Below are 22392 nucleotides of genomic sequence, written 5' to 3' on the forward strand. Positions count from 1 at the left end.
GGAAGTTGTGCAGCCAGGATTGGAATTCAAATGGCTGTTTTCACTGTTCCAGAATCCAAGGGGCAGGGATTCAATTTAAGGAATGCACGATTCGTGATAGGATGAGATAAATTAAGAGAAAGGGAGTAGAATCACTAGAACCTGGAGAAAGCAGTAGAAAAAAGACGTCACTTTTCTTCATGTAATTCACTGAGAAAAAACCCAAACCTCATATTACGGAACCCTGTAGATTATAAATTGGTGGGAACCACTGCCTCTTGAGGTAAACAGAAGTGAAGCTGCTGTCACTGCTCTCGCTGTGCGCCTTACACTACAGTATGCGCAGAACTGTTCCTGAGATGGAACAGTCATTACCCTTAACAGTGGAAAATAAGGTTTCAACTCTCCACTTGAAAACAAATGTTATAGATCCAGTGTTACTGTTTGTCTTAAATATTACACCGAAGACTGTATCCCTCAACCTTTGATGGGCTCATTTTCTCTCAACAGGTTGGTTTTTATCTGAGCAAATCTAAACGATAGTAATAGCTAACAATTACTGAGCATTTTGGATGGCCTCCGCATTCTACCAAGGTTTTATGTGTATTTCATTCCCGTTTTATAGAAGAAAAGTGTGAAGCATAAAAAAGTAACTTGCCTATGCATAATGACTACATTGTGATGCAGTCAGGATTGACAGACCTAAGAAATCCAGCTCTTAGATTATATAGAACATTCACTTCTTTAGCACCATTATTGTCTTTGTTTTTCTTCTTTTGGTCACAGGGCTTGTGGGATCTTAGTTTCCCCACCAGGGATTCAGTCCCGCCCTTGGCAGTGAGAGCGGAGTCCTAACCGCTCCAGAATGGCCACCATTTTTGTCTTTTGTTAGCATCAGATTGATAGTTCATAGCCTTACCCAGTTAAGCACTGATATATCACACTCATGAGTGATACCATCCTCACAATTATTTCTTCTATAAGCAGCTTGTTTTGTACTTTGCATTTTCAGGCCATGTTGTCAGGAATGAAGCTGTGTAGTTGAGGAAGCATAAGTGTATTATTGTTTGAACTATTTGTGCGTCAGATAACTTTCCTTATTAAACAGTTTGCAGTGATCCATGAATTTTTCATGAAAAATTTTCACTATGAATAACACACACACATGCACTTCTTAAATATGCTTCTAGTTTTAGGCAAAAAGGCAATTTTCATTATTTCCTAAAAAATAATTTGTATACCTTATGAAAACAAGTTTATTATGGCTTCATAAAACCCAGAGAAATAGCAAAAGACCAAAGAGATAGTAAAAGGACCAAAAGGGGGAAAAGGACATTTTTATTTCTGCCTTTGAGATACTCTTGTAGGTATTCAGAAATGCTTTAGGGGTTTAGGTTTCTGAATTCTGTTTCTGAGGTAATAGATAAATCTTTTAAGTATGTGAAGACTAAGAAAACAAAGACAAATGCCTTTATTAACTTGAAAAATTAAATAATCAAATGTTACATTTTTATGTTTCTCTACTCTTGGCATCACTCTTGTTATTTAAAAATTAAAATTAATAAAGACAATGGTGTATTAGACTTTTAAATCTCTAAAATCAAGTGTTTTTGTTTGTTTCTTTCAGAAGTTGGGATATCTAAAGAAGAAGCCTTAGAAACTCTGCAAATTATAAGAAGAGAATGTCTTACAAATAAAACAAGTTATTCTATTACAGCTGAGTCAGGCAGGAAGTGTACAGCACTGGAACTTCTTGAACAGGAGCATACCCAGAACTTCATAATTACCTTCTGTTCAGCATTGGATAATATTCTTGGGGGTGGAATACCCTTAACCAAAACAACAGAAATTTGTGGCGCACCAGGTGTTGGAAAAACACAACTATGGTAAAATGTTCTCTCCTTAAGGGTGGGCTTACTAACATTTTATGAAAATAGCAGAGTATTGTGTGGCAGGTATACAGTTAGGAGACCAGAAAAGGCATGTATGTGCTCATTTTTTTTTTAATGGTAAGTTCTGTTTTAAAGAAATTATTTTATTTTTGGTTGTGCTGCTTTTGAACTGTGATGTTGGAGAAGACTCTTGAGAGTCCCTTGGACTGCAAGGAGATCAGCCCTGGGATTTCTTTGGAAGGAATGATGCTAAAGCTGAAACTCCAGTACTTTGGCCACCTCATGGGAAGAGTTGACTCATTGGAAAAGACTCTGATGCTGGGAGGGATTGGGGGCAGTAGGAGAAGGGGACGACAGAGGATGAGATGTCTGGATGGCATCACGGACTCGATGGACGTGAGTCTGAGTGAACTCTGGGAGTTGGTAATGGACAGGGAGGCCTGGAGTGCTGCGATTCATGGGGTCACAAAGAGTTGGACACGACTGAGCGACTGAACTGAACTGAACTGAGTCTTCACTGCTGCTCGGACTTTTCTCTAGCTGTGGCAAGCAGGGCCTGCTGTCTAGTTGCAGTGCATGGGCTTCTCATTGCAGTGGCTTCTCTTATTGAGAGGCACAGGTTCTGGGTGTGTGGGCTTCACTAGTTGTGGCTTGAGAGCTTAGTAGTTGTGCTTCCCGGGCTGTAGAGCACAGACTGAATAGTGTGGTGCTTGGGCTTAGTTGCTCAGCGGCATGTGGGATCTTCCCCCACCAGGAATCGAACCTGCGTCTCCTGCATTGGCAACCGGATTCTTTAACACTGAGCCACCAGGGAAGCCCAGCATATATGTGGTCTTAATTTTATGTATGTGTGCATCAAACAAACCAGTATTTGCCTTACATCACCCCATCTTGATAAACTGATACAATTATTTTGATATTAAAAAGGGTTTCTTTTTGGAACAGGATAGTGTGGTCAGTGGGGTAAACAGGCAGTCTTCTACTTTGTTATAGAATTAACTCCTGAGAATATATTTGAAAGCCAAATGTTTGAAAGTAGACTTCTTATAATAAGAAAAAAGTCTGTACCCAGAAGCCTAAGAAAACCCACTAAAGAATCCTTAATTGTGGTTTTATAGGTACACCCTCCCCCTAATCCTTGTGTCAACTGATTGACATATGTTTGGAACTATGGAGGGTCAACCATCTCTGTTGCCTTGCAGAGTATGTTTATGCCTATAAAATATTTACTGGTATTTAAAGGTTAGTGATCTGGAGTTTGAACAGCACTGCTTTGATGATTATGATAATGATTTGGTCATTTCAGTTCTTTCTCTTGACAGTATGCAGCTGGCAGTAGATGTGCAGATACCAGAATGTTTTGGAGGAGTGGAAGGTGAAGCAGTTTTTATTGATACAGAGGGGAGTTTTATGGTTGATAGAGTGGTAGACCTTGCTACTGCCTGCATTCAGCACCTGCAGCTTATAGCAGGAACACAAATGGGAGAAGGTAAGTTAGCCAAGTGCTCTTTTTTCAGTTTAATGAAAGTAATTTGCATTTGTATCCATCTCAAGCCTTAATAGGGCTTCCCGTGTGGCTCAGCTGGTAAAGAATCCGCCTGCAATTCGGGAGACCTAGGTTGGGAAGATCCCCTGGAGAAGGAAAAGGCTACCTACTGCAGTATTCTGGCCTGGAAAATTCCATGGACTGTATAGTCCGTGGGGTTGCAAAGAGTCGGGCAGGATTGAGGGGCTTTTACTTTTAAGCCTTAATAAGAGACCACTTAGAACATGAATGGAGAAGGAAATGGCAACCCATTCCAGTACTCTTGCCTGGAAAATTCCATGGACTGAGGAGCCTGGTAGGCTGCAGTCCATGGGGTCGCAAAGAGTCTTAAAATTGAGCGACTTCACTTTCACTTTCACTTTAGAACATGAAGCTTAATAACTTGACTGTGTACTAGTAAAAAACTCATACTTCTCTTACAAATTGAAACTGCTGCACCTGGAGTTACCTCTTCTTCACCTTATATGGCCCTCACTTTTTACTGCAGGAGCTCTGGGAGAAAACCTGTGTGTATGTTAATGTATGACTTCAAATCATCATGCTCTGGGCCTGCCAGGTGTAAGCTAGTGGTGTTGGACACCTTAATATAAGTAAAGGTTGTCTGAATGTATTCAGTGTATGTTGACTTTTGTACTGGTTTTTCCGAAAACCAAGGGTGACCTTGAAAAATCATGTCTGGAAATGTTTGGAACATTAAGCCAATTGACTTTATAGGGCTCTGCATAGTATGTAATTGACTTTCGACTGTATTAATTGTACTGTTAAAGTGTTGGGAAGATTTTTTGTCCTTATTATGTGGAAATACAGTGTTTTGCTTAAAAGTTTTTTTAAAGGTAGTTTGTATTCGAGTTCTTGTATTTAATTCAGTTCAGTTGCTCAGTCGTGTCCAACTCTGCAACCCCATGGACTGCAGCACATCAGGCTTCTCTGTCCATCACCACCTCCCAGAGCTTGCTCAAACTCATGTACAAGGAGTCGGTGATGCCATCCAACCATCTCATCCTTTATCGTCCCTTTCTCCTCCTGCCTTCAATCTTTCCCAGCATCAGGGTCTTTTCCAATGAGTCAGTTCTTCGCATCAGGTGGCCAAACTGTTGGGAGTTTCAGCTTCAACATCAGTCCTTCCAATGAATATTCAGGACTGATTTCCTTTAGGATTGACTGATTTGATCTCCTTGCAGTCCAAGGAGTTACTCATAAAATTACATGGTTTCTGGTTTGACTGTTTTCTTTCGGTTTATTGTATTTTATTTTTTGGATGTGTGGTCCTTATTATTTTCTCTAGAAATGTTAAAAAACATAATGTTTTTCATAAAATGTTTATATTCCCTTTAAATGAATATAATCAGCTGGATATTTTTATTTGCATTGGAGTACTAGGTGTCCTTTTTAACCAGTGACCAATATGTCTACTGAAAGTCCATCAAGCTATCCATGTCACAGGTGTAATTTGTAATAGTGTCTTAGGATCTTACTGTAAATATTGTGGATGTAGCACTGGAATATAGTTCTTAACGACTGGTATGTGATTTAAGTTTTTAACTTTTTGGTTAAAAATTAATTTCTTATATATATATTTGTAATAGGCAGTGTTCTCTGAAATTTAATTTATTATTTTTTATTTCAGTGTTAAAACTTAAGTACATTTTAAAATGCAATGATTTTTAGCTAGTTTCTCTCTGAAATATGTACAGAACCAATCTGGTTCTTTTTAAAAATCCAATCTAAGGGAATTTTATATCATTATTTCTACTTAAATATAAAATTATGATATGGCTTTTAAGGGAAAACTATGCTTCCTTTGAACATTTTTCCTTTTAACTCTTAATTTGGAGTCTTATGCAAAAAACAAGGAAGAAATTCCATTATGATACTTCTATTCAATGGAAGGCAGTAACAGATATGGAAACACAGACGTTAAAACTCTAGTCTTTATATGTACAAACAATTTCTGGATAGCATAATATATAAGGAAACAGTGGAAAAGGTGAAAATAAGAGGTCAGGAATTTTGAAATTATAGTTTGTGAGATGACAGGTAAAACTAATTATTTTAAGATTGTTTTGTTACTTATTTCAGAGCACCCAAAGGCTTTGCAGGATTTCACTCTTGAAAATATTCTTTCCCATATTTATTATTTTCGTTGTCGTGACTACACAGAACTACTGGCGCAAGTTTATCTGCTTTCAGACTTCCTTTCAGAACACTCAAAGGTATGGCTCCATTTTCATCAGGCTGTTTTTTATCCCTAATTTGTTGATTACTTTTATCATGAAAGGTGTTAGAGTTTATCAAATGCTTTTTTTGAGTCAATTGAGACTATCATGTGGGCTCCCCCCCGCCCACCATCGCTCTGTCAATCTGGCGTGTTTCATTGATTTATTTTCATATTAAACTACCTTTGTACTCCTAAGGATAAATCTCGCTTGGTCATGGTATGTAATCCTTTCAGTATACTAAAGGACTGCGTTTGCTAGTATTTTATGGAGAATTTTGTGTCTGTCACCGGTCTCTGGTTTTCTTTGCTAGAGATGTCTTTTTGTGGCTTTGGTATCAGTGTAATGCTGGATTCATAAAATGAGTCAGAAAGTTTCCTTCTCTACTTTTCAGAGTAGTTTGAAAAGGATTGGTATAAATTCTTTAAACATTTTATAGAATTCACTGATGAAGCTATCTGTTCCTGCTCTTTTCTTTATTGAAAGGCTTTTGATCACTGATTCAGTCTCTTTTGGGCTACCCAGGTGACTCAGATGGTAAAGAATCTGCCTGCAATGGAGAAGACCCAGGTTTGAGCCTTGGGTTGGGAAGATCCCCCAGAGAAGAGAATGACTACCCACTCCAGTCTTCTTGCCTGGAGAATTCCATGGACAGAGGAGCCTGGTGGGCTAGACTCCATAGGGTTGTAAAGAGCTGGACACCACTGAGTGACTGTCACTTCCCAGTCTGTTTACTTATTGTAAATCTATTCAGATTTTCTGTTTCTTTAGCAGGTTTTAGTAGTTTGTTTCTTTCAGTGAATTTGTCCATTTCATCTAGGTTATCTAATTTTTTGCCATACAGTTGTTCACTATATTCTCTACAATTGTTATTTTTATAAGGTTGGTAGTAATGTCCCTATTTTCATTCCTGATTGGAGTGGTTTGCATTGTCTTCTGTTTTTCTTAGTCATTTTAGTTAAAGGCTTGTCAATTTTGTTGATCTTTTCAAAGAATCAACTTTTGATTTCAGTGATTTTTCCAATTGTTTCTCTTTTGTCTGTTTTTATTATTTCCACTTTAATGTGTATTACTTTCTTCTACTTTCTTTAGGGTTAGTTTGCTGTTCTTTTTCTAGTTCTTTAGAGTACAAGTTTAGGGTATTGGTTTAGGATGGGAATTTACATTCACATCAACAATGTAGGAGAATTCCTTTTTCTCTGCATCTTCCCCAACATTTATTTTTCCTAGACTTTGATAAGGAAGGCAATAGCACCCCACTCCAGCACTGTTGCCTGGAAAATCCCATGGACGGGGGAGCCTGGTGGGCCACAGTCCATGGGATCGCTAAGAGTCGGACACGACTGAGCGACTTCACTTTCACTTTTCACTTTCATGCATTGGAGAAGGAAATGGCAACCCACTCCAGTGTTTTGCCTGGAGAATCCCAGGGACGGGGGAGCCTGGTGGGCTGCCGTCTATGGGGTCGCACAGAGTCGGACATGACTGAAGCGACTTAGCAGCAGCAGACTTTGATAATGACCATTCTGACCAGTGTGAGCTGATTACCTCATTGAAATTTTGATATACATTTCTCTAGTAATGGGCATATTTTTATGTGCTTTTTGGCCATCTTTATGTCCTCTTTGGAGAAATTTCTACTTATAACTTCTGCCCATTTTTTGATTGGTTTGTTTGTTTTGATATTGAGCTGCATGAGCTGTTAGTATATTTTGAAGATAAATATATTTTGGTCACATCGTTTGCAAATGTTTCCTCCCATTCTGTGGGTTGTCTTTTCATTTTGTTTATGGTTTCTTTTGGTATGCAAAAACTTTTAAGTTTAGTTAGGTCCCATTTGTTTATTTTTATTTTCATTGCTGTAGGAGGTATAATGATCCAAAAAGACATTGCTGCAATTTATGGCAAAGAGTGTTCTGCCTGTACTTTCCTCTAAGGGTTTTATAGCATCTGGTCTTACATTTAGCTCTTTAATCCACTTTGAGTTTATTTTTGTGTGTGGTGTTAATGTTCTAATTTCATTCTTTTACATGTGGCTGCCCCACTTTTCCCAGCACCGCTTATTGACGAGACTATCTTCTTCAATGAATACTCTTACCTCCTCTATGGTAGATTAATTGGTTGTAGGTGCATGGGTTTATTTCTGAGCTTTCTGTCCTGTTCCATTGATCTATAAGTCTGTCTTTGTGTTAGCACCACACGTTTTTGATTACCGTATCATTATAGTAGAGTCACAAGTTATGGAGCCTGATTCCTCCAGCTCTGTTTTCCTTAAGATTGCTATGGTTATTTGAGGCCTTTTTTGTTTCCTTACACATTAAAATTTTTTCTCTTCTAGATCTGTGAAAAATGCTCTTGGTAATTTGATAGGAATTGCATTGAATCTGTAGATGACCTTGGATAGCGTAGTCATTTTGACAGTATTGATTCTTCCAGTGTAAGAACATGATATATCTTTCCATCTGTGTCATCTTCAGTTTCTTTCATTAGCATTTTATAGTTTTTGGAGTATACATCTTTTGCCTCCTTAGGTAGGTTTATTTTTATTTTTTTTGGTAGGTTTATTATTATGTATTTTATTCTTTTGATGAGACGGCAAATGGGATTATTGCCTTAGTTTCTCTTTCTGATCTTTGGTTGTTAGTGTGTGGAAATGCAGCAGATTTCTGTGTATTAATCTCTTATCTTGCAGCTTAACCACATTCATTGATAAGCTCTAGTTACCATTTATTTCTGGTTATAAATTATTTTATGGGGAATTCCCTGGCAGTTCAGTGGTCAGGGCTCTGCCCTTCCACTGCTAAGAAAACTAACATTCAATCCCTGGTTTGGAAGCTAAGATTCCGCAAGCTACAGGGTGAGGCCAAAAAGAAAAGAAATTCACGTTGGTAACTTTTTAATTTCAGCTGTTGAATGACAACTTGAGTTGAATGACAATGCTTGGGTTTTTTTTTTTTGTTTTTTGACAATGCTTGTTTTATCCTACCCTCTCAAACTCTGTCATTCATTGACTTTCCATTATTCAGGATAATCTCCATATTGATAGATCAAGGAAACTCACCAGAGTGTATTCAGGAACTTGCTCTCTAAACTTGGAGGAGAAAAGTCATCAGTGTGACAGTTACTACTTAGCAGAAGGTCCAGATGTTTGTAATTCAGCCAGTTTCAATAAAATCTGTACTGTGGAGAGGGGAATAGACTTATTTCTATTCTTCCATTATAGATTAGGATATGTACCTGCTCTGATTTGAGCAGAGAGGTCTTTGGATGCCCTTGGTATTTGGGACTCCTTACAAATACCCCAGAACACAAACATGTAATTATATAGTATTTTCCTGGGCAGCATTTTCCTTCTTTTGATTTAATGATCACTCCTAGTTATTGAATTCATTTTCCAGAAGTAGTAGCATATTTCCTCAGTTTTTTGGTGTAGTTCAATGTAATAGATATAGGCACAATAATTTAGAAAAAGTTTTAGTGACATATAGTTGATTTATAATGTGTTAATTTCTGCTGTACTGCAGTGATTCACTTGTACATATTCTCATATTCTTTTCCGTTATGATTTATCAAAGCATATTGAATATAGTTCCCTGTGCTATACAATAAGACCTTATTGTTTATCCATCTTACGTATAATGTTGATAGTTTGCATCTGCCAGTCTCAGACTTCCAGACCACCCCTCCCTCATCCTGCTCCCCCTTGGCAACCACTAGTCTGTTCCCTACAGACACATTTTTAAGATCAATCTGATTATGACATTTTTTTCCATCACTTTATTAGAAGTCTAGACAGCAAAACAAATCAAATCTTGATCTGTAGCTTATTTGCTTGCTGGTTTCCATGTAGAAAATACTCCTATCATAGCTGATTTCAAGTATGTCACTGGACATGGAGTAGAGAAGAAACCGTGTTTCCACTATAAAGGTAAAACAGATGTACGTAACCTTAAGAGCATAGATAATAGTAAAATGTAGGAGGGGTGGGTTTTCAGTATTTATCATCCATATTTTAATGTAATTCATTTACTCATAAATTTGTATAGTTTGTTACAGATGACTATATTTGATGATGGATTTGTAAAACTTCTAAAAATTTAGCTCTTGGCTCAAGAGCTGTAGCATTTGGCCTCAGCACACCACTATTCCTTTCTGTCATTTCCTATCACTCCTCCTCACTACTTTTTTTCTGACCTTTTAAACATACCAAACCTGTTTGTGTCTTAGAGCCTTTGACCTTCCTGTTCATAATATATGTGAGTTGTCTTTCTCTCCTAGAGGTCCTTATCCTGGAGTCAGTTCTTTTTTTTTTGTTTTAATAATTAATTAATTTGTTATTATTTTTAAACAATTTAGTCTTTTATTTGCCTGAGGCCAGCTGTTGCAGGCACTGAGGCCCCAAGACTTCCAGAAGGGATGAGAGTGGGGGGCACCATCCTGCCTTCTAGGTGCTGCCTGCCCCATTCTGCTTTCTGCAGGAGATGGGAGAGTAGATACAGTGTACTCTTGCACCATCAAGTATCTCCTCAATTTAGTGTGTCAGTCACTCAGTCGTATCCGACTCTGCGACCCCATGGACTGTAGCCCATCAGGCTCCTCTGTCCAAGGGATTCTCCAGGCAAGAGTACTGGAGTGGGTTGCCATTTCCTTCTCCACCAGGAGTCAGTTCTATTGCCTGCCTTTTTATTGATGTCTCCTCACATCTAGTCTTAAGTTTGCCTCAACCCACCACCTATTTATTTGTCATTTCACCTGGTTTGAGTTTCTTTGTAGCCCCTGTCATTATCATAAATTATCTTATTCAGAACTTCTGAGTTGGTGAACCTGTGGAAGTGCTAGGAGAATGGCTCTGGGAGAGAACTTGGAAGCTCTGTGTCCCTTCCCCATACGTTCTCTATGCATCTGTTCCATCTGACTATTCCTGAATTATGTCCTTTACATTTTTTCTAATTGACATGTAGTTGATTTACAATGTTGTGTTAGTTTCTGGTGTAGAGCAAAGTAATTCAATTATGCATATATATACATACTCTCTCTCATATTCTTTACCATTATGGTTTATTCAGTTCAGTTCAGTCGCTCAGTCACGTCCAACTCTTTGTGACCACATCAACCACAGCATGCCAGGCCTCCCTGTCCATCACCAGCTCCTAGAGTTTACCCAAACTGATATCCATTGAGTCGGTGATGCCATCCAACCATGTCATCTGTCGTCCCGTTCTCCTCCTGCCCTCAATCTTTCCCAGTATCAAGGTCTTTTCAAATGAGTCAGCTCTTCACATCAGGTGGCCAAAGTATTGGAGTTTCAGCTTTAACGTCAGTCCTTCCAGTGAACACCCAGGACTGATCTCCTTTAGGATGGACTGGTTGGATCTCCTTGCAGTCCAAGGGACTCTAAAGAGTCGTCTCCAACACCACAGTTCAAAAGAATCAGTTCTTTGGCACTCAGCTTTCTTCACAGTCCAACTCTCACATCCATACATGACTACTGGAAAAACCATAGCCTTGACTAGACAGACCTTTGTTGACAAAGTAATGTCTCTGCTTTTGAATATGCTGTCTAGGTTGGTCATAACTTTCCTTCCAAGGAGTAAGTGTCTTTCAATCTCATGGCTGCAGTCACCATCTGCAGTGATTTTGGAGCCCAAAATATAAAGTCTGACACTGTTTCCACTGTTTCCCCATCTATTTCCCATGAAGTGATGGGACCGGATGCCATGATCTTCATTTTCTGAATGTTGAGCTTGAAGCCAACTTTTTCGCTCTCCTCTTTCACTTTCGTCAAGAGGCTTTTTAACTCCTCTTCACTTTCTGCCATAAGGGTGTTGTCATCTGCATATCTGAGGTGATTGATATTTCTCCCGGCAATCTTGATTCTAGCTTGTGCTTCTTCCAGCCCAGCGTTTCTCATGATGTGCTCTGCATATAAGTTAATAAGCAGGGTGACAATATACAGCTTTGACGTACTCCTTTTCCTATTTGGAACCAGTCTGTTGTTCCATGTCCAGTTCTAACTCTTGCCTTCTGACCTGCATACGGGTTTCTCAAGAGGCAGGTCAGGCGGTCTGGTATTCCCATCTCTTTCAGAATTTTCCACAGTTTATTGTTTATGTTTTATTACAGGATAGTAAATTTAATTCCCTGTGCTATACAGTAGGACCTTGTTGTTTAAATATTTTTATATATAGTAGTTTGTATCTGCTAATCCCATACTTTTAATTTATCTCTCCACTACTTTCCTCTTGCGTAACCATGTTTTTTCTTATGTCGTCAGTCTGTTTCTATTTTGTAAATAAGTTCATTTGTGTCATGTTTTAGATTATACATATAAGTGATATCATATGATATTTGTCTTTTTCTGACTTACTTCACTTAGTATGATAATCTCTAGTTCCATCTGTATTGTTGCACATGGCATTATTTCATTTTTTAATGGCTGAGTAATATTCCATTGAATGTATATGTTTACACATTATACACAGATATATACTCCACAGTTTCTTTATCCACTCATCTGTTTATGGACATTTATGCTGTTTTCCTGTCCTGGCTATTTGAATAGTGCTGCTATGAACACTGGGATGCATGTGTCTTTTGAATTACAGTTTTCTCCAGATACATGCCCAGGAGTGGGATTGCTGGATCATATGGTGCTGAGTTATATCCTTTGTAATCTATTGAGTTTAAAAAAAGAAATTATTCATATTTTTGTTTGCATACAAATTACTTACTTACTCCACTGGAACATAAGCTCCAAAAGATCAAGGATCTTGTCTCTTGTTCCCCAGTCCATGGAACAGTGACTAGCATATAGTAGGTGTCAAATATTTGTTGAATGAAGTAATGAATGAAATATATAAGACAGCTTACTAAGACAGTGCTTCACAAAAGCTTTTCCTTTTGCCTAGTCCTTATAAAAAATATATAATTTTGTCATATTTTGTTTACAATTGGATTGGTTTCCAGGTTCTGTTTGTTCTTGGATCTTAGGTTATATATTATTCTAACTTCACCATAGAAGCCATTATTTAGATCCTATTAGAAATGAAACTGTCATGAAAATGTTTATCATCTGTAAGTAAACTTTGTTGATTAGAATTCAAAACAAACTTGCCTCTTGCTGAATTCTATAATGGTTAGTTGCCCTATAGTGTATTTTAAATTAAAGAAAAATATACCAAAAATTAAGCATTTGAAAAATCTTTTATAATTTGATATTTGAGAGGGTTTTTTTTTTAACATAAAAGGAATCCTGAAGATAAAATTGACATTTAATTGAAAAATTGATTTTACTAAGATTTTAAAAGTATTTTTTATTGGTCCACCTCTATGAAAACTGGGTATAGTGGCAAATTATGAGAAAATTGTAATTGCTTTTTTTTATTGAATTGTTTTTCTAAGATGATAAATTATCAAACTAGAGTTTATTCTAACTTTTGGTGACTAATGCAGAAAGCACTGAATAGCTTTCTACTTGACCAAAATAAAGTCTTTGGAAAGTAGGAAATAGAACGCTGAATTTTAAAATTTTGTTTCTTTTTCTCTGTAATGCACTCTGCTTTGTGATTGCCATTTTTTATTTTATTTTAGATACCAAACCTAATATCATTATCTCTTGTAATTAGGTTCGATTAGTGATAGTGGATGGTATCGCTTTTCCATTTCGTCATGACCTAGATGACTTGTCCCTTCGTACTCGATTATTAAATGGCCTAGCCCAACAGATGATCAGCCTTGCAAACAACCACAGATTAGCTGTAAGTATTATTAGTAAAGGAAGTTTTGTTATAAGGTCGCGATTATATAAAATGTTCAAATGTAAGGGGTTCCCTGGTGGTTCAGTGGTTAGGATTCTACTTTTCTGGTGCAGGGAGCACAGGTTTGATCCCTGGTCAGGGAACTAGGATCCTGCATGTTGTGCAATATGACAAAAAAAAAACACAAAAATTAAATGTTAAAATCTAGAAATAGCTAAATATAAAATTTGTCTGACTGAAAGCAAATAATATGGATGTACAGTTCTTTTTTTTAATATTTATACATATTTTTGGCTGTCTTTGTTGCTGCACATGGGCTTTTTCTAGTTGCAGCAAGCAGGGGTACTTTTCATTGTAGTGTGAGGGCTTGTCATTGTGGTGGCTTCTCTTGTTGCAGAGCGCAGGCTCTAAGTACGTGGGCTTCAGTACTTGTGGCTTGCAGGCCCTAGAGTGCTGGCTCAGTAGTTTTGGCTAACTTACCATACAGCATGTGGAATCTTCCCAAACCAGGGGTTGAATGCGTGTCCCCTGCATTGGCAGGTGGATTGTTAATCACTGGACAGCCAGGGAAGCCCCAGTGTACAATTGTGAATGTAGTTTTGTTTCAGTTTGGTTTCTGTAAAACAAGTTAAATCTAGTCGGAGTGTTGTGTATCAGTTTTCCTGGGAAGTAAAAAGCATAATTAAGATGCTGAATTATAAAAATGGACTTTGTTTGATAAAGAAATGCCACCTTTGATAATTAACATTGTTTTCTTTCTAATATACTTGATGTTTCTCAGGTAAGCTCTTCCAACATTGCCATTTTTCTTTTATTCTTGAGTCTTTGATTAATACATAATGTAGAATCACACACTCAGTTGGGTAGAAAAATTGTGTAAACGGCCTAGATATTTAGAGGAGGAGCTAACTCTTCCAGATATGTAATGTCAGGAGAGAGGTAAAGATGAGCTCAGAAGTAAAGAGATAAAAAAGGAGTGAGGTAAAAACTTATTTTTTAACTGCCTGTTTGCACTTCCCTCTCTGCAGCTTCATCCCACCACTGATACACACACACACACACACACACATACACACACACACATTTCAAAATGTACATTTTTTCTTTTGAATTTTGAATTTTTTTTTTCTTTGCATATGTCCAGAACATGGTGTCCTGTCTTGAATTATTTCTTGTCATTAATTTGTAATTTCTTGCATGTTCAGTCGTGTCCAGCTCTTTGTGACCCCATTGTAGCCCATCAGGCAGGCTCCTCTTTTCAAGGGATTTTTTTTTTAGGCAAGAATACTGGAGAAGGTTGCCATTTCCACCTCCAGGGGATCTTCCCAACCCACGGATCAAACCATTCTACACTGGCAGGCGGGTTCTTCACCCCTTGAGCTACCTGGGAAGCCCAATTTGTAATTTAGCATTGTGTTAGTGAAGAGTCCCCAGTAGGGGGCACTCAAGGATAATGGGTTGTATAGTTGCTTAGGTTTTTGCTTTTGTTTTTTAAGAGAGAGCTTCATCTTTTCTGATTAAAAAAGTAATCTAGGGAGTTCCCTGGTGGCTTAGTGGTTAGGATTCTAGGCTTTCATTGCCGTAGCACAGGTTCATTCCTTGGTCAGGTTGCTGAGGTGCCGCCAGCTGTGAAGTGCAGCTCCTCCCTGCCACCACTGCAAAAAAAAAGAGTAGTCTAAACAACATGAAATGTCGCCCGTTGTTTAGAGTCAACAACTTAATATATGCTTCTTTGTCCATGTGTCCAATTACTTCTGAAAATATTAAGCCTAAAGGGATATCTCTCTTTTTAAACATTTTGTTATGTATTAGCAAATTGCTCCCAGAAAGTGTATTCCAAAGTATGTTCTGTACATCAGTGAATGGGAATTCTTTTTTGTTGTTGTTTATAGTTCAGTGGGGAAAAGATAAAATTAAATTTGCTGATTTGGATAGTATAAAGAATTCCCGTATAACATTTCCCAAGATTTGCTTTTTCATTCTTATTCTCTCTCCCCACTCTCTTTCTGTACACACACACAGACACACACACACACACACAGAGTTTATGTGTATATTTTTCTAAACTGTTAAAAATATATGCACACATCATACCCACTTGTCTAATAATACTTCAGTATATATTTCCTAAGAATGAGAATAGTCTCATATGGTATCCAGAGTATAGTTATCAAATTTAGGACATTTAATATTATGCAACTTTAATATTTAATCCATATTTTAGTTCTGTCACATATCTCAGTGATGTCCTTCATAACAGTTTTTTCCCCAGTTCAGTTTGCCAGCTGGAATCACATATTGCTTTTAACTTGTCATATCTCTTTAGTTGCCTTTCTTTACTTTTGTGCTATTGCTGTGTTTTAAGAATACAAGCCAGTACTTTTAGAGAATATCTCTGCAGTTTGGGTTTCTGTGATGTTTCCTCCTGATTAGATTCCAGTTATACCTTTTTTTGTGTGTGTGGCTAAAATAGAAGATAGACTTTTTTTTCTTGAGGTATAGTTTACCTTTTAGAGATACACTTATTTTTTAGCAGAAAAAATTTTAACAGCCCTATTAGATATAGTTAATGTACCATAAAATTCGCCCTTTTAAAGTGTAGCTCAGTGCATTTGGGTGTATCCAGAACTGTGCAACCATCACAGCTATCTAATTTTAGAACATTTCCACTACCCCAAAAAGAACTTTCATACCTGTTCACCATCATTTCCCATTGCACCCTCTCTATAGCCACTAACAACCACTAGTCTGCTGTATCTATGGATTTGCCTTCTTTGGATATTTTATATAAATTCATACAATATGTGATCTTTTATGTCTGGCTTCTTTCACTTAGCATAATATTTTCAAGGTTCATCCATGTTGTAGCATGTATCAGTATGCTTTATATACCACAGTTTGTTTATCTGTTCATTCATTTAAGGACATTTGGACAGCAGAAGTATTCTTAAAGCACTGAAGTTCATAATTTCAAAGTGATTATTACGTCACTACTTTAAGATGCATTTTTTTTTTGGCACCATCCGTCACAGTTTGTGGGAAAGCCTAGAATCCTGACCACTAGTCCACCAGGGAGGTCCCAGGACTCATTCTTTAAGAGCTTGGAGTAATTACACAATAACTTTCATTTATATCATGGTAAACCCAACATTTTTGCAGAAGGAGTATTAATTATTTTATAAATATTTGCTAGTGATGCAAATTCTGATTTTGGGATGTTGAACAACTGGTAAGCCAATATGTCTATTTTCATTTGCCTCAAGGTGTGTAGTGGATAATGTGTAAGATGTCTAATAGTCTGTAAAGCAATGTTATCCGATAGAACTTTCTGTAAAGATGAAAATGCTCAGTCTGATATAATAGTTGCATGGTTGTTGAGCACTTCAAATGTGACTAATGCTGTGGAAGAACTGAATTTCTAGTTTTAATTAATTTAGTTTTTAAAAGCTATATGGCTAATGGTTGCAGAATTGAATAGTGCACCTTTAATCAAAAGGTATTGGTGCCGAGGTCCAGCCTCAGCAGAGTCCAGGGGTATCCTCAGGATGGACGACATCGGCGAATGAAGAAAGATAGAGAAAGAGATAAGGAAAGAACGACATGAGGTGACCAACCTTCAGTGAGCGAGGCCCATTTTACTTTATTTTCCTCGGGGCTTTTATACCCCGAGTTGTACATACAGCAAGGTGAAAAATGCAGAGTCAACTCAACATTCCATCAGTAATAACTTTTATCGGTATCAGGTTCCTTCTTGTAAGAGTCTTATTTTTGGTACATCATCTTCTGTCCCGGAGGTCTGTTGATATTCCATGACCTCTTTTTGATAAATGTTGGTCAGCCAAAACAATAATTTTCCCTTAAAGTGTTTCTTCTTAAATTTTTAGCCTGCTTCACCCTTAAAGTACAGAGTTACATTTTTATGGAGCAAAGATTCAGCAGGCTACAGCAAAGAAAGAACTTATTAACTCAAAGTCTAATGTTGCTAATGCTAAAGCTACTGCTTGTTATTTGTACATCTCGACTATATGCACTCCCAGGAACATAATGGAAAAGGGATGTGAGAACTTGGCAGCAAGCATAGGCTCAACAATGTTGCAAGAGTCTGGATAAACCTGCCAAGTAAGCTAGAATGCTAACAGCGGGTCTGAAACACTCCTTTCATGCCCAGGAGATTTATTAACTGAAGCCCTAAGTTAACTCTTACCAGAGAAAGGTGGTGGGGGACAGCCCCCTGCTAATGTCAGAAGAGCTGGTGAAAGACATAAAATAGTAAGACAGACAGATTCTGGTTTGGGGGTAGATGCTCTAGCAGGTCCAGGGGGTCCATTGAGTCCTGAGACCTTGCTTAATCAGAACTCTTCCGCACGACCTTGTCATGGGTGGGATGGCCCAGGGAGTCCCTCGAGTCCTGCATGACCTTGTCATGGGTGGGATCTCCCATGCTGGCTCCTGGCATATTGGTGTAAGTAAATATCCCACTTGCTAAAGATTAAACACTTGGTAGTATGTAAAGAGTATTATGCAACGTGTTGTAGATGCCAGTTAGACGTATATTGCAGTTAATTACCAATTTAAGTTCCTACTTAGCTTGTTCTAAAATACCTGGAGTAAGGTAACACATGGGAAGACCACTATGCCATTCAGAGGAGAGAGACTAGAGGAAGGTGCTGTCATCCAGTTTGTACCCGACTGAAATCTAGATCACAGATTTCTCCTTTGTAGATAAAAATTTTAGGGTGTTGATCACTATGGTGGGAACAGCCAAATAACCTTTTCTTTCTCAGTTTTCTTAAAGAATTGGTGACTTTTTTTTATCTTTTCTCATTGCTTTTTTAGAAGTTCTTACCAGTTTCAGCTTGCAGTAGTGTCTGTCTTATTTCTGGAGAGAAGATCTATATTGGAACAATATTTAAAATAACTGTTTCTGGAGAATTTTGGATGAGAAGGTGCCAGATAATCTGACTTTTAACTGTGTTCAGTTAGCCTTAAACACTTTTTGTCTCTGCTTTCAAATTGCTATCTTGTGGAACTTCCCTGGTGGTCCATTGGTTAAGAATTGAGATTCCACTTTAGGGGGCACAGATTTGATTCCTGGTTGAGGAACTAAGATCCTACAGGCTATGTGGTGCAGCCAAAAAATAAACTGAAAAAATAAAATTGATATCGTTTTAAATATATTATCTTTTCTGTAGGCCACTATATGTAAAAGAATTAGCAATATCGTTAGCCTTGAGGCCATCTATGAATAAGACAATACCTGTGCCTCTATTATCTGAGCAGTCTAGTATAGTTATAATTTGGGGTCATTTGATCTGTTACTGGATTTTATTCTTTCCTAGTTCTTTTAATTATACTGTGCTCTCTATATGATTTTAGATTTCTTCTTATTCTTTGCCTCGGTCTCTTTTTTTTTCCTGTAGAATCATAAATGGTAATACTGTCTCTCCCCTAACAGTATAAACACTGAGTTAATTTTATTAAGGATTTTATTTTTTAATTTGGCCACACCATGCAGCATGTGGGATCTGAGTTCCCCAACCAAGGATCAAACCCGTGGCCAAGCTGCATTGAAAGCACGGAGTCTTAACTACTGGCCTGCCAGAGACTTATTAAGGATTTTATATTCCTTTGAATAAATATATTCTAGAGAGGCAATAGTGATAAAGAATACAGATTCCCTTGTTTCCACTGCTCCTAGTTATTAAGTTTTTACACATGGTGTCTTTAGACCTTGTAATTTTGGGGGGAGACTCACCTAATTTTCTCATATTTTGCTTTTGTAGGTAATTTTAACCAATCAGATGACAACAAAGTTTGATAGAAATCAGGCCTTGCTGGTTCCTGCACTGGGTAGGCAATTAATCTATTTGTAGTTAAATACATTTTTTTCTACCTCTTTGGTATGATGCTTATTGAGTATTGTAAGTTCCATGAAAGCAGAGAAGACTCTGTCTTATTTGCTGATAAATCTTAGCGTGGAACACAGTGCCCTGAGATACTGACTCATCCTTTCAATTGTTTAACATTTATTGAGCATCTGCTCTCTGGCAACTCTTGTGTCAGGTCCATAGTGTATTCATAAGATGATTCTTGTTCTCAGAAATCACACACTCTTAAGCAGGAGAAGGGGTGAATCCATTTAAATACAAATCACACTGTAATGAATAACTCAGGTTATGACTCTGTCTTTAACCTTACTCATGGTTTTATTAGGACACAATGCTTCAAGATTTATTTCTACTAAAATCTTCAAGAATATTCTGTCAGAGATTTTGCTTTTCTTCTGGTGGTCAAAATATGTCAGTAAGCCTGTTGATAAGGAAGATTGACAAATAGATTGAGTTTTCTGAAAGCAGGTCGAGGGTGGCAATAATGCTCTGCAGTGTTTCCACGGATAGGTAAAAATCTATTAATTTCAGGATGTTAGCCATGTACCTGGCTTTTTTGAAACTAAATACACTTTCATTATGTTAAATTGAGTAAAGGAAAATTGTTTTTGGTCAGAGGCGTTCTGAGAGACTTACAATATACTCAGTTATCCTGTTCTTTTTCCCTCAGGGGAAAGTTGGGGACATGCTGCTACAATACGGCTTATCTTTCATTGGGACCAAAAGCAAAGGTCAGTATAGAAACAGGTTAGTGATTCTAAATATTGGGTAAATTACACTGAACATTTATCAATTCCTTAGAGCTAGATGCTCTCTACAGGGCCCCATGAACTAAAGCTTCTGTTGCCTTCATCACCCAAAGCAGGCATAAAAACATGTTGTTATACCGCACAGTTAGCTACATAGGAAGTTCTTTGGAATATTTAAATGATGGGGTGCACCTGAAATGAGTAGGTGGCCAAAGAATGCCACCTTCTAAAGCTCTTTGAAATCAAGTACCATTTATTAACCATGCAGAGGGAGGTGAGTACTCTGTGTTCCTGGAACGGATTGAAAGAAGAGTAAAATCAGGACAAAAGGAAAACTTTTGAGGTTAGCCTTAGGACTTTACTTTATGTGGAAAATAGGATGGTTTTTCTTAGTTTCTTAATATATTTCTTATATGAAATTGTGTCTATTCTTGTTTTCTTTTATATTTCCCTACCCTACTTTTGTTATCCAGTTACTTACTTGCCTTTCACAAGTATTATTCTTGAAAATAAAACTATGGCAGCATGAAACCTTTGTGTTTGTTTTTAAAGCTACTAAGCAAGTGAACAAACCACTTTTCATTTTCTTCAAAATAGGCAATTGAAAGCCATGGAGCCTAGAAATGTCAGATTTATGCCAGCCTCTCTGCTTTGAAATTAATTGGTATAACCAAGAAAACTTGGTTTGGGAATGCTCCAATAAAATGGGGAAATTGAGACAGCATGTGGATAAAGAAAAAAAGGATTGCTTTAACACATACTGGGTTTGGTCAGATATACTATTTCTTTATCTGCATTTCTTCATTCTTGTACAAAGTGAAAAAAATCAAGCCTGACCAAGTTAGGTCTTACTGACCCTGAGCTCAGAGCAGAACTGATTACATCTCTGTACATCTTTTGTAACTAGTTCTTTTAGTTCGTTGCTTTGAAAGATGGCATTTCCAAAGACTTCAGGTAACTTTTTTCCCTCCATAATGCATAGTGCTTTGCCATTGACTCCCATCCCCCAACTCTATAAATAGGTCATTGTATACTGAATTCACAAAAGCAGTTCTTTTCTCAGCGACAAACCCTATTGTAAAGATTTGGCAACAGTTCTCCAGATGAGAGTCTTTTGAACGTATTGTTTATATTTTTCCAGATTGGGGTTTTCTGTAAAGTACATCTCACTATTTAAATGTTTTTAGAAATTCCCCCTGAGCAAGTGTACTATAGTGGTCTTCTACTGTTCTAGTATTAAATACTCAATAACAGGATACATCTAAGAAGAGAGAAAAATAGGAGTAAAGAAAGATACTTCTTCCATCTTTTTCTTTGTTTCTTTCATCTGTTTATACACTCATCAGAAGGAGAAGTTTTCCTTTGTCAAATCCTAGAAGTTAGCATGGGCTTCCCTGGTGGCTCAGAGGTTAAAGCGTCTGCCTGGAATGTGGGAGACCTGGCCGGGTTCAATCCCTGGGTCGGGAAGATCCCCTGGAGACGGAAATGGCAACCCACTCCAGTGCTCTTGCCTGGAGAATCCCATGGAGGGAGGAGCCTGGGAGGGTACAGTCCATGGGGTCACAAAGAGTCGGACACAACTGAGCATGGTCGGAAAATCATGCTTACTTTCTTCAGAGTTAACCATTTTATGGCTTCAGCCTCTTACTAATCCTTCCCAAGAAATTAGTGGTGTAGAACGCTGACATTGAATAGATAGATTTAACAGAAATCTGCTCTAGGAATGTTTTTCTTATATCTCATACTATTTTAATGAGTGGCTTGCTTGTGCTAGGTGTTTAACTGTGTACCTTATATACAACATTGCATATAATCCATTCAATATCTCTTTTTAACCAAATTTAACTATAGTTGATATACAATATTATATGTTACAGATATACAATATAATGGTTAAAAATTTTTAAAGGTTATGCTCCATTTAAAGTTATTATAAAATACTGGCTATATTTGTTGTATTGTACAGTATATCCTTGTAGCTTATTTTGTACATAATAGTTTGTACTCTTAATCCCCTACTCCTATACTGCTGTTCTCCCCCTCCCCACTGGTAACCACTCAGTTTTTCTCTATGTCTGTGAGTCCTTCAGTAACTCTTTGAAGGCTCTATAGCTATTATCATTAATAGTGAGAAGATCAAGGCCCAGGAAGATTAAAAAGTAGCAGCTACCATTTTTTGAATATTAACTGTTCTTTATTGTACTAAGTACTCTGTGTGTGTGTATACATAAAATTTCATTTCATTTTACAAATAACTATGACATAGGTACAGTATCCACATTTTATAGCTGGCTTTATAAGAGGCCATTCCTTTTCTCCTATAATTGCTGTTTCCTGAAAGTAATTATATTACTGCATTGATTGC

General features: G+C 37.4%; 1 protein-coding gene across 1 annotated transcript in view; it reads left to right on the top strand.

Annotated features, from left to right (window-relative positions):
• The window catches only part of RAD51C (RAD51 paralog C), a 28542-nt gene that overhangs the window by 471 nt on the left and 5679 nt on the right, over positions 1 to 22392 (top strand). The window contains exons 2-7 of the mRNA XM_068978091.1: positions 1607 to 1865; positions 3194 to 3360; positions 5497 to 5630; positions 13259 to 13390; positions 19174 to 19240; positions 19949 to 20009. Of these exons, the coding sequence (XP_068834192.1) occupies positions 1607 to 1865; positions 3194 to 3360; positions 5497 to 5630; positions 13259 to 13390; positions 19174 to 19240; positions 19949 to 20009 (820 nt within the window). The remainder of the gene's footprint in view (positions 1 to 1606; positions 1866 to 3193; positions 3361 to 5496; positions 5631 to 13258; positions 13391 to 19173; positions 19241 to 19948; positions 20010 to 22392) is intronic.

This window comes from Capricornis sumatraensis, chromosome 8, assembly GCF_032405125.1.
Source record: "Capricornis sumatraensis isolate serow.1 chromosome 8, serow.2, whole genome shotgun sequence".
Classification (NCBI taxonomy): domain Eukaryota; kingdom Metazoa; phylum Chordata; class Mammalia; order Artiodactyla; family Bovidae; genus Capricornis; species Capricornis sumatraensis.